At 44.5% G+C, this 12,687-nt stretch overlaps 1 protein-coding gene across 2 annotated transcripts in view; it reads left to right on the top strand.

The window, feature by feature from the left end:
- LOC112259217 (protein shisa-8-like) overlaps positions 1-12,687 on the top strand; it is a 72,770-nt gene that overhangs the window by 15,072 nt on the left and 45,011 nt on the right. For both annotated transcript variants that reach the window (XM_042327520.1, XM_042327519.1), the window contains exon 2: positions 11,068-11,183. In XM_042327520.1, coding sequence (XP_042183454.1) covers positions 11,068-11,183 — 116 coding nt within the window. The remainder of the gene's footprint in view (positions 1-11,067; positions 11,184-12,687) is intronic.

Here is a 12,687-nt window from a genome sequence, read left to right as displayed (position 1 = left end):
TATCAACGGCTTAGCAGGTGGGACAGTCATCACTTAGAGGAAGAGAGGCAGAGAGAAAGGAAGGAGAGAGAAAGATAAGAAATGAAAGAACGAGGGATAATATGAAAGAGATGGAGTGAGAAAGAGAGGGACAAGGAGATGAAAAGGGAATGGCAGAGAGAGAGAGAGAGAGAGCGAGCGAGAGAGAGAGAGATAGATATAGAGGAGGGGGTGTGCTCTGGGATATTTGACACAAACAGACAGAGTGAGTGGGGGAGTACGGTAAAGCTGGTTCAGCCCCTTTAGCAGGATATTGCATATATTAGCATTTTAAAGCACTAAAGTGATTGCTTTATGATCTCCTGGCTGTGAGTGGCCATGCCTGCCATAGAACAAAATGTACCGGCTGCCTTCACACATCTTGACTTTAAGCGTTGCTTGTTAAATGTATGTTTTACAGTATACAGTAGATGCCAGTACACAAAATATGTGTGCAAAATGTAGGAATGTAGGTATGCGTATGTCTAAGTCTTTAATGATCCTACAGTTTGCCGCCACATCTGTCTAAAACTATGTCTTTGTGTGCCTCTGTAGAAATGGACAACTTTTTAAGCCAATGTATGTTTCTGTGTGTAAAAGGCCAAATCTGTGAGTGTGTGTTTGTCTGTGAGTGAGGTTTGCCCAATAATGTCCTCTGTGTGTGTGTGTGTGTGTGTGTGTGTGTGTGTGTGTGTGTGTGTGTGTGTGTGTGTGTGTGTGTGTGTGTGTGTGTGTGTGTGTGTGTGTGTGTGTGTGTGTGTGTGTGAATCAGAGGCCAGTTTGTCATGTTGCTGCTCCAGAGAGCCCTGATCCAAGCTGACAGGTGAAGCTGAGCGCAGCTAAACAGCACACGTAACAGGGAAGGAGGGAGAGAGAGAGAGCATGAGAAAGGGAGAGAGAGGGAGGGTCTGTGGGAACGTGGAGATTAACTATAGAAGGAGATAGAGGTTAATTGGCATGTTATCAGAGGTTATCTGGTGGATGTTCATTTTTCATGGCTACATTTTCTCTCCCGTGGCGTTCTGTTATTGTCTCTTTAAACTCATTTGTCAAGGCATGAATATTATTTTCATGCCAATCAGTCACTATGAGGGGAATGGAGTCACACAGAGGACGGATACTCAATTTAATTGCTGAATGACTGTAGCATACCGATACAGTCAGTGGACATAGCTCAAGGACTGCATGGAAGACCTGAGAGTGGGGAAGGGAGAGCGAGAGAGAGAGAGAGAGAGAGAGAGAGAGAGAGAGAGAGAGAGAGAGAGAGAGAAGGTTGGACAGGTTGATAAATTACAGTCATTGATGTGACCCACCCAGTAGATACACATGCACTCATGTAGAAAGAGTAGTACAGATAAGGCATGTTTTTGCTATTAGGAAAAATGAGAAGCAACAATTTGATGTGAGTGTAATATGCAATAGGATATTGTCCTGCATTGTCAGAGTATGTTATTAGTTTACACTATTTCTCCCCCTCATATTGGTATTTGGGTGGGTGCATTTGAATAAAAATCATGACATTCTGTATTCTGAGAGTATCCCAACTCTGTACATGCATGGAAATACTTTGATCTTATGTATTGTGAGAGGTATACCCATCTGTGTGTGAGTGTGTGTGTGTGTGTGTGTGTGTGTGTGTGTGTGTGTGTGTGTGTGTGTGTGTGTGTGTGTGTGTGTGTGTGTGTGTGTGTGTGTGTGTGTGTGTGTGGTGTGTGTATACGCATTAGCAACCATGACTTCATCGGTCTCCGGCTGGTGTATTTATGTAAGTGGTACATTGCCAATGTTTGTGTGAAGTGCACACAGAATCAATTATTATGAACACATGTGTTTGTGTGTGCATGTGTGCATGTGTGAGCAGGTGGGTGTCCACAGAAGGTAAATAGAAGATTGTGCATGACTGCTCCACACTGGAACCATTATGGATTTGCACCTGCGTCCATGCTTAAACCCAGTTTCTGCATTGAGGCCTTAAAAGTCATTCATCTGTTGGCATCTCTGAGTACAGTGTCCACATTAGAGCCATAATGGCTGTGCCCTCATATGTATTCCTCTGTAGAGTTTCTGTGTTCAAGCCTCAAAAGATGGATGGCAGTGCTTGTCCCCAGGAAACAATATTTCAACCCCTCACTGTCTCTGTTGGTTTGCTGTTGCTCACTGAGTAGATCCACAAATCAGACGAGCTCCTGGCTGTCAGTGAAACACTGTCTAAGGTCTCATATTTTCCAATAGAGCGTTATCGAACACCAAAGTACACTCAATGCCCAGTGACTGACATGAAGTGACGGACATTGGCTTCGGTCCCACAAGGCCAGCCGCAGACGACGCATGGCTCCATTCAAGCGCCCATGCATTAATAATGGCGGAAAGTTGGAGTCATCCTTTGCTCAGCTAGGCTGAATGTGGGGGCTCATAAGATGCATCATTTGATTTCACTCTGCACTGCGGGAGGGAAGTTATTTTATTGTTCGTGAAAAGCATTGAAGTGTTTATTTTGGCTTTTGGGTAAAGTGCTTAGAGGAAAGTGTACTCATATGTGTGGGTGTATTTGAATAAACATTGTGACATTCTGTATTCTGAGAGTATCCTAACTCTGTACATGCATGGGAATACTTTGATCTTATGTATTGTCAGAGGTATACCCATCTGTGTGTGTGTGTGTGTGTGTGCAAGCTATGAGCTTATGTAGTGACCTGTGTGTGTGTGTGTGTGTGTGTACATGTTTTCCTACATTATTAGGACTACAATGTCCTGACAAGTCACCAGAATGTCCTGGCAAGGTAGGAAAACAATAACCCTTTTGAAAAGTCTGGACATTTTTCCATGGCCTGAATTCTTTCATATGCTGTTGTAAGCTTAAGGGTTAGGTTTAGGGTTGGGGTTAAAGTTAGGCTTAGGGTTAACGATAGATTTAAGACTTAGGGTTAGGGATTAACGTTAGGGTTAATGTTAGGGTTAGGTTACGGGGTTATGGACAATAGGATTTTGAATGTGTTTGTGTGTTGATGGCAGGAGGGTCAGGACAGAGGTATGACTAATTAGATACGTGAGATTCCCCTGTGGGAGGCGTAATAAATCACCACAGAGCATTTAGGAACACCGCTATTTGCTCTCCCAAAATTCATTATTATACGCGGCGTGACAAAACATCCCCCTGATACCATGCAGGAGACTGATAACAATCATCTTTAAATGGGGATGGACCAAGCGGGCCGGACACAGGGAACGGGAAACAGCCACAGCACTCAGCAGAGCACATGGCCACTACGCCATGTGTCCCTGCAGTCAAAAATAGGTCCGTTAGCCAGGCTATTACAGGGCCATTACATTGACATGGAGAATGGAACGATGCTATTGTTAAGTCATCAAAACCCTGAGCCCCGTGGCAGGTCGGTAATATACAATGACATCTTAGGCATGACACGGCCAGTATGGGACTGGAACAGTTCTATAGGAAAATGTCAGGGGCGACATTGATCGCTTGTCCATACAGTGGAGATGGATGTGTGTGATAGAGCTGATGATGGGTCATGAAGCGATAAGGCTATGTGCTGGGGCAGGTTGTCATGGGGATGATGGTCAGACGATGGCCAGTCTGTGGCGTCACTTAGATAGGGCCATGTGGACCTTAGTGTGTCCTCCTGGGATGACTGTATCCCTGGGAAAGGGTCTGTGTGTCCTAAAGACCCAACTTTCATTTGAGTAGGAGTCAGTGGTTGAAATGAATTATCTCCCATTTGGGTTGAATGGCAGGAACCCGGGTACCACGATTTACTGCCCAAAACCACTCCCTTTTCCTGGGATAAATAACTGTGAGAAACAGGTCAATTATAATAAATGATTTATAGGAAAAGCAAGCGTGAAATGGAACTTGAATTATATGTGATGTCTAAATCTGTCTTCTCTACGGCCTCTACATGATGAATCATCAACGCTCAGGGTGGGGACAGTATTGAGAGCAGTTCATAATGCATGTAGACCTCTCATCTCACAACGGTCACTTTTTTTCTAGTGACAGGTAGGCCTTCATTTGCTGCAGCATCTAATTTACCCATCTCCAGCTGGCTTTCGGGGTCACCTTGTTTTTTTTTTACTGTAAAGCCTTCTGCATTTAATTCTAGTCCCATATTATTCAAGCATGCCATTAGAATGATTGACGATAAGGACAACAAAACATATTCCATTTAACTGTTGAAAGCGATGAAGGAATGATATAACAATAGAGAGAGAGAAAGAGGAAGTAGGCTAATAACATTAGGGGAAATATTATGAATTATACAAATAGGCCCTGTTAAATTTAGACATTTAAATCATTTTCACTAGCCTATAATTAATTGTAACTTTGTAGGCCAGATGTGCTGCACCAGAATTGCATGTTCTCTCCCTGCTTTACCATGGTTTGAACAAGGTGTGTAATTCCAGTCCATATAATACAGTATATTAAAATACAGTACAGTAATACAGTTCACACTCAAACAGATTAGCTACTGGAGCTAGTTGCATGTATTTACCCAAGTGAGCATACAGCTATCTATGGGCTTTTATGTTTTTTTGTCGTACATAATGAGCAGTAGTCTATTTCATATAGGCCTATGTATTGGTTAATGGCACAATCACTTGTGATTTTTATTATTTTGGGCTCATTAAATGTTGTTAGTGTAGCGCTCATAAAATGTATTTCATGTCTGGCTCATCACGCTCAGGTAGCATCAGGCTTGAATTTTCTATCAAACTCTAATCAAATCCAGACACAGGCATATTTATATGCTTTATAATGCTTTTGAATTACACTTTCGGTTTTGGCGGAAAATATCGGGTTTCCCGGGAGAAATGTGATTTATTCTCGGAATGGAGCATTGGTAAGATACAGGGAATATATTCAACCCTAGCTCCCATGACATCTTTGCCCAAAGCCTAGCTTGATCTAAGAGGTGCTCCTCCAGAGTCCAGCCTATCTAATGGTTGAATGTGAATGAGGTACTTTTCATCCTAGGAATGATGAAGGGTGTAACAAATGGTGTGTGTGTGTGTTTTGGAGAAGTAGCTTCAGCAACTATAGAAGGGAACTAGGCCACTGCAGACAGCACAGTCATGCCCACCCACATACAAACATAAACATACCCTGGCATAGTCACACAGCCATGCTAAGAGGCACTATTTGGCAGCTGTCGCGTCCAATACCAAAGTAGGGAAGACAGTGGCAGGCAGCTGCAGGCACTAATACTGGTGGGGCTCACTATCTGGCAGTGGTAGCTACAGCATCAGCCTCCCTGGTTGAGAGGGAACTCGGCTCTGAGCACCGCGGGGTGGGAGACTCAGTACCCAAAACACAGGGTGTCATTTCTGCTACTACATACCTCCCTTAGCGAGCACCATGGAGACACAGCCTGAATTATTGATCAAGGGAGACAGGGTTCAGAGAGAGCTGTTGGTTCTGTCAGCCTAGAACACTATGACAAAGAAAGAGCAGAGCTACAGATGAGGAATGTGTACAAAATCACTAAACTTTTACGCCTGGTGAGTGAAGCTGGCTGTTGGGCTCTATGATGGCACTTCAAATCAAATCAAATCACTTAGGGAGTGAAATAATGTGAACCAAGCCATTGTCGCACCATGCAGTCCAGAATTAGTTTTCTGCGCTGGAGGGTTTATTTTATCTTTTTGTTTGGGAAACTTTTCTGGTAGCTCAAGTTCCCCACCCACACTTAGCCTCGGCAGCATACCCTCAGTAGGATTTGGGGGTGACTCAGTGGGGTGTCCTCATAATAACCCCGGTGGACTGAACACGAGGTGGGGTGCCGCAGATAAAACCCCACGTAGAAATAAGACAAAGCGTAATAACAAACACTATAGCTAGTGGTGGATGGTAGAGGTAAGCAAAAACACACTAACCTGGTGTGACAGTGGTGTGGCACTGGTCACACTGGTGTGACAAGAACAAAGGGTTTCAAACATACCCTGGAGAATTGGACAGTAAAGGTGATATAAACATGCAGAAGTGTTCTGCAATTTCCGCCTTGAAAGGACAATAAACAAAATGATTCAATCTGAATTCTATTCTATTTTACTGTACTGTGCAGTAGTGGACAGCAGCTGGAGGTAAACAGTGAGAGACCCTGGCTCCTGGCTGAGACTGCAGGGGGTCACAGCAGGCCTCTTCTGCTCAGTGGGCTCCAGCTGTCTGGTGGTAATGAACTAATACACTCACTTTGATTGTGGCCTTGCCACCCACAGGGAGTGGAGGAGTCAGAGAGTCCTCACCCTTACTACCCACAGGGAGTGGAGGAGACAGAGAGCCCTCACCCTTACTACCCACAGGGAGTGGAGGAGACAGAGAGTCCTCACCCTTACTACCCACAGGGAGTGGAGGAGACAGAGAGCCCTCACACTTACTACCCACAGGGAGTGGAGGAGACAGAGAGTCCTCACCCATACTACCCACAGGGAGTGGAGGAGACAGAGTCCTCACCATTACTACCCACAGGGAGTGGAGGAGACAGAGAGTCCTCACCCTTACCACCCACAGGGAGTGGAGGAGACAGAGAGCCCTCACCCTTACTACCCACAGGGAGTGCAGAGGAGATAGGCAGGACTCACCTTACCACCCACAGGGAGTGCAGAGGAGATAGGCAGGCCTCACCCTTACCACCCACAGGGAGTGCAGAGAAGATAGGCAGGCCTCACCCTTACCACCCACAGGGATGCAGAGGAGATAGGCAGGCCTCACACCTACCACCCACAGGGAGTGCAGAGGAGATAGGCAGGCCTCACCCTTACCACCCACAGGGAGTGCAGAGGAGATAGGCAGGCCTCGCCCTTACCACCCACAGGGAGTGCAGAGGAGATAGGCAGGCCTCACCCTTACCACCCACAGGGATGCAGAGGAGATAGGCAGGCCTCACCCTTACCACCCACAGGGATGCAGAGGAGATAGGCAGGCCTCACCCTTACCACCCACAGGGAGTGCAGAGGAGATAGGCAGGCCTCACCCTTACCACTCACAGGGAGTGCAGAGGAGATAGGCAGGCCTCACCCTTACCACCCACAGGGAGTGCAGAGGAGATAGGCAGGCTTCAACTCCAACCTGAAACCCCACTGCCTCCACTAGGGTGATGCTACAATCTCAGAGTAACAGGACCTTCATGCCGATCCCAGAGCCGTTTATAATTTAACATAATTGATCTAAGAAAAGTAATAGAAGTATTGTTACAGGAATTATATTCCTCTATGTTTTAATACCCAATTAAAATTAAACACTCTGTCAATTCCTAAGAATTTGTAAGACTCTTATTTGCATAAAATGGACAGAGACCAGTCTCAAAAATCAACCAGCAACGTTTATTCTCGAGAGTACTGAACATGATACAGTTTACCACAGATTATAAACTGAAAATGACGTCATTAGTTTTCGTACTACCCCGTCTCATCAACCAGCAGTACAATGGCGTTATAGTTCTCAAGCCTTCCCACATTGTCTCTCCCTACTAAGATAATTTACGACCCAACCAGGGTCTGCCTGTGTAGATAAGCATTCTAGCCAGTCTGGCTATAAATTCATTCATTTCTACCAAGGAGCAAACAGTCCTTGTTCTAATTCTTGATTATATTTACACACATTATATTCAGTACTAGGGTTAAAAGAAAATTCATACATCTATACAGTAACATAATAGTATTCTGATTAGTCAGTCCTGATTGAAATGTATACATAATTAGTCATTATCGATAAAGAAATCCCTTAATATAGAAGTACCGTTGCCTCATGCCTTTGTTCTTGTGTAGTGCATTAGCAAGAAACTAAACAATTAGCTACAGATGGTTGAAATCACAACAGTAGTTATCATTAGCATCATTTGACTCATGCTTGAACAATACCAGAGGAATCCAGCTTTGAGTATCAGACATTATTACAGTCTAATTCATTTTACTCTGCAAACCTGCATGCACTACACTGTAGCATCCATCAATGAGTGAAGCAACTCACAAACTTAACTCAGTGTAATTTAACTTTGTCCTTTGTTCACTCATTCAATTTAGTTGTTTGTGGTGTAAACAAGTCCTTTCCTCACCTCTCCAAGAACAGCCAAGATGTGTGCTTGGTTGAGAAGATGATGGATAGATTGTGAAATCAATTTGATGTAATTACCATCCATATTGAATTGGTGCGCCAAAAAACACATTCGCACAGAGGCTTTAAACTCTTTCAATTTGTAACCATTATGAATTTTACCAGCCCAGTAAGTACTGAGTTTCCACCTGTCGATGTTTTCACGTGTTCGTTCCCTTCAAATGTCCCTCATAGCAACTGACAAGTCAACCCTGTGGAAACCTCAGACACTGCAGTACTACAGAAGTCATCATCATCAGGACCGACCAACCAGCATATGGAGGAAATAGCAACGATATGCCTCAAGAAATTCCAGGATCTTGCCTCATACAGTAAAGCCCCTCAGGTCGAACTTAAACTTTCCCAACTTAACTTTTCTCCTTTCTGCTGACACACTACTGCTGATGAGGGAGCACAAAACTTTATGGTTATCTTTAATTCATTAATCGATTCATTTCCTTTCTTGTATTACAGCACACAATCCATTTTAAGTAATTAAACTGCAAATGAATCTCATCTGTGGCCTTATCTGACGCAACCTCAAGATAACCCCTGTAATGTATCCAATCTGAAAACAATGTTTCCCCCTCTCTTAACAGTGGCACAATGTGTGTGAGAGAGAGAACGAGAGAGAGAGAGAGAGAGAGAGAGAGAGAGAGAGAGAGAGAGAGAGAGAGAGAGAGAGAGAGAGAGAGAGAGAGAGAGAGAGAGAGAGAGACTAAACAGACTAATTCCTCAATGAACATCTTCAGTGACAAACTACAAGGGCTTTTTGAAATGTACAAAACCATAAAATCCGAGCTTTTTTCTAAGCAGTTGACATTTGACCACTGCAGTAGGACTGGCAGAGCGATCTAACACAATTTCCTTTGTAACATTCTGGCAGTGAGAACGTAATGTTTGAAACAACACCCAGGGAAATAGTTCTGTCAGCCCCGAGAATTGTGTTTGAGGAACACTGGCTCATCCAACCAAACCCTTTCCCCAGGTTCTTATGATAAAAGAGACAGATCCCGATTGGCTGTGCATGGGAATGTATCTGTGCATGGGATTCGCCAGGGCATTTGGCTGCCATCGTGGTTTAAACATTTCCTTGCCCTTGTAATGTCTGAGCCTAAGAGAGGGCTCTGGGAATTTTTCTGAAAAGTGTTGCAATGTTCTCACATCAAATCACATCATCCCTTTACATCTTTACATTAGCTAGGAGATGTGACAGTCCTGGGGGGTTAGAATACGGGTTCAGAGAGCTGACAGCTGTGTTGAGAAGGTGGAACAACCAGCACTCCACAATAACAGCACTCTCAGCAATGCCCAAGAGAAAGAAAACAGAGAGAGGATGAGAAAGAGAGAGAAATGCTTTAGCCAAGGAGACAGATGAAACAAAGGGAATGAGTGAGAAAGACAGAAACTAGCCAGAAAGACAGACACTAACTGGTGGTGATGAGTTAAGGAGTAGAGTGTTTGTCTGTGTACTGCTGAATGGGTGACTGGAGGGCATTTTAGAGAGAAACCCAACAAGTGAAAAGAAAAGCATGAAATACAGAGGGACAGTATTTCAGCACGGACTCGGGACTTAGTCCTTGTCTATACCTGCTGTCATCAGTCTGTCAGCACGATCTACATATTAACCCTCGTTCCTATCACAACACTACTGACCTACTGTCCGGGGCCCATGTCTAGCCAGCTGAGCTGTCAGCAGGCATGTACCATTTAAATTCAACCGATTTCTTTGAAAAGTTCCAGCTGTCAGTACTATAAATCAAAACAAATTTATTTATGAAGCCCTTCTTACATCAGCTGATGTCTCAAAGTGCTGTACAGAAACCCAGCCTAAAACCCCAAAAAGCAAGCAATGCAGGTGTAGATGCATGGTGGCAAGGAAAAACTCCCTAGAAAGGCCAAAACCTAGGAAGAAACCTAGAGAGGAACCAGGCTATGAGGGGTGGCCAGTCCTTTGCTGGCTGTGCCGGGTGGAGATTATAACAGAACATGGCCAAGATGTTCAAATGTTCATAAATGACCAGCATGGTCAAATAATAATAATCACAGTAGTTGTCGAGGGTGCAGCAAATCAGCACCTCAGGAGTAAATGTCAGTTTGCTTTTCATAGCCGATCATTAAGAGTATCTCTACCGCTCCTGCTGTCTCGAGAGAGAGTTGAAAACAGCAGGTCTGGGACAGGTAGCATGTCCGGTGAACAGGTCAGGGTTCCATAGCCGCAGGCAGAACAGTTGAAACTGGAGCAGTAGCACGGCCAGGTGGACTGGGGACAGCAAGGAGTCATCATGCCAGGTAGTCCTGAGGCATGGTCCTAGGGCTCAGGTCCTCCGAGAGAGAGAAAGAGAGAATTAGAGAGAGCATACTTAAATTCACACAGGACACCGGATAAGACAGGAGAAGTACTCCAGATATAACAGACTGACCCTAGCCCCCCGACACATAAACTACTGCAGCATAAATACTGAAGGCTGAGACAGGAGGGGTCAGGAGACACTGTGGCCCCATCCGATGATACCCCCGGACAGGGCCAAATAGGCAGGATATAACCCCACCCACTTTGCCAAAGCACAGCGCCCACACTACTAGAGGGATATCTTCAACCACCAATTTACCATCCTGAGACAAGGCCGAGTATAGCCCACAAAGATCTCCGCCTCGGCACAACCCAAGGGGGGGCGCCAACTCAGACAGGAAGATCACGTCAGTGACTCATACTACACTATGATTAAAGTGTTTGTTTTACACACCAATGAACATCACATATAAGAGGGCTTTTATTGTGATCAAATCACACAGATTAGGAAATTATGGCAGCACACTTCCATTTGATTTGATGTTGTAGAAGGAGTTTATTCTATGGTGATCTCAATCGATTTGACACAATGTTCTCTCGTCTTACTGATGGGTGATCTTTAACCCAACACTTGTCTTTCTCTCTGCAGGGCCTTGACAGAGTTGTTGAAGCAGCCAGGAGAGGTGGGTGGAGTGGATGGGACCGGAGGTCACCACCCCATAGGGACCAATGGGATCTCTGGAAGGTCACCGCGCAGCAACAATGGTAAACCTGTTTCTCTGGGAGCGACAGTGGTTATTACAGGAGATGTCTCTCAGTGTAATTAAGCATATCGGATACTGATCCAGCAACGCTTTGCAAGCACTCTCACGAGGGCTCTTTTAGTGCTCAATGTACTAATGAGGATACTACTAACTCTGAATAGGGTACAACAGACAATTTCAGACTCTGGCATTTTTCAATTTTTGCTCTGCATTATTGAGAAGGGCCTGTAAGTAAATGTTTCACTGTTGGTCTATACCTGTTGTATACGAAGCATGTAACAAATCAACATTGATTTGACACGCACACATGCAGACACTTGTTATTGAGCTAGGAGGAAGGCTCAATTCCATAGCAGCCCCTGCTGTCTCCCTCCATGGCTGAGCAGAAGTGCAGGGACAGGCTGGTTATCTTTAATTCCATAGCAGCCCCTGCTGTCTCCCTCCATGGCTGAGCAGAAGTGCAGGGACAGGCTGGTCATCTTTAACTTCTCTGGGATATGTGGGACGGTAGCGTCCCACCTCACCAACAGCCAGTGAAATTGCAGGGCGCCAAATTCAAAAACAACAGAAATCCCATAATTAAAACTCCTCAAACATACAAGTATTTTACACCATTTTAAAGATAAACTTCTGGTAAATCCAACCACAGTGTCCGATTTCAAATAGGCTTTACGGCGAAAGCACACCAAACGATTATGTTAGGTCAGTACCTAGTCATGGAAAACCATACAGCCATTTTCCAGCCAAGGAGAGGGCTCACAAAAATCAGAAATAGCGATTAAATTAATCGCTAACCTTTGATGATCTTCATCAGATGGCACTCACAGGACTTCATGTTACACAATAAATGTGTGTTTTGTTCGATAAAGTTAATCTTTACATCCAAAAACCTCATTTGAAATTGGTGTGTTATGATCAGAAATGCATTGTCTCAAACAAACATCCGGTGAAAGTGCAGAGAGCCACATCAAATTACACAAATACTCATAATAAACATTGATAAAAGTGTTATGTATGGACATAACAAGAACAATTAATGCAACCGCTGTGTCAGATTTCAAAAAGGCTTTACGGCGAAAGCACACCTTGCGATTATGTTAGGTCAGCGCTAGTCACAGAAAAACATCCAGACATTTTCCAAAGAAGGAGATGTCAGAAAAGTCAGAAATAGCATAAATATTCACTTACCTTTTTTTATTCTTATTTTTAAAATTGTACCCCTTTTTCTCCCCAATTTCGTGGTATCCAATTGTTTTTAGTAGCTACTATCTTGTCTCATCGCTACAACTCCCGTACGGGCTCGAGAGAGACGAAGGTTGAAAGTCATGCGTCCTCCGATATACAACCCAACCAAGCCGCACTGCTTCTTAACACAGCGCGCATCCAACCCGGAAGCCAGCCGCACCAATGTGTTGGAGGAAACACCGTGCACCTGGCAACCTTGGTTAGCGCGCCCGGCCCGCCACAGGGAGGCCAAGCCATCCCTAACCCGGACGACGCTAGGC

The sequence above is a fragment of the Oncorhynchus tshawytscha genome, linkage group LG09 (genome assembly GCF_018296145.1).
Source record: "Oncorhynchus tshawytscha isolate Ot180627B linkage group LG09, Otsh_v2.0, whole genome shotgun sequence".
NCBI classification, from domain to species: Eukaryota; Metazoa; Chordata; class Actinopteri; order Salmoniformes; family Salmonidae; genus Oncorhynchus; species Oncorhynchus tshawytscha.
This window is presented reverse-complemented; position numbering and strand designations above follow the sequence as displayed.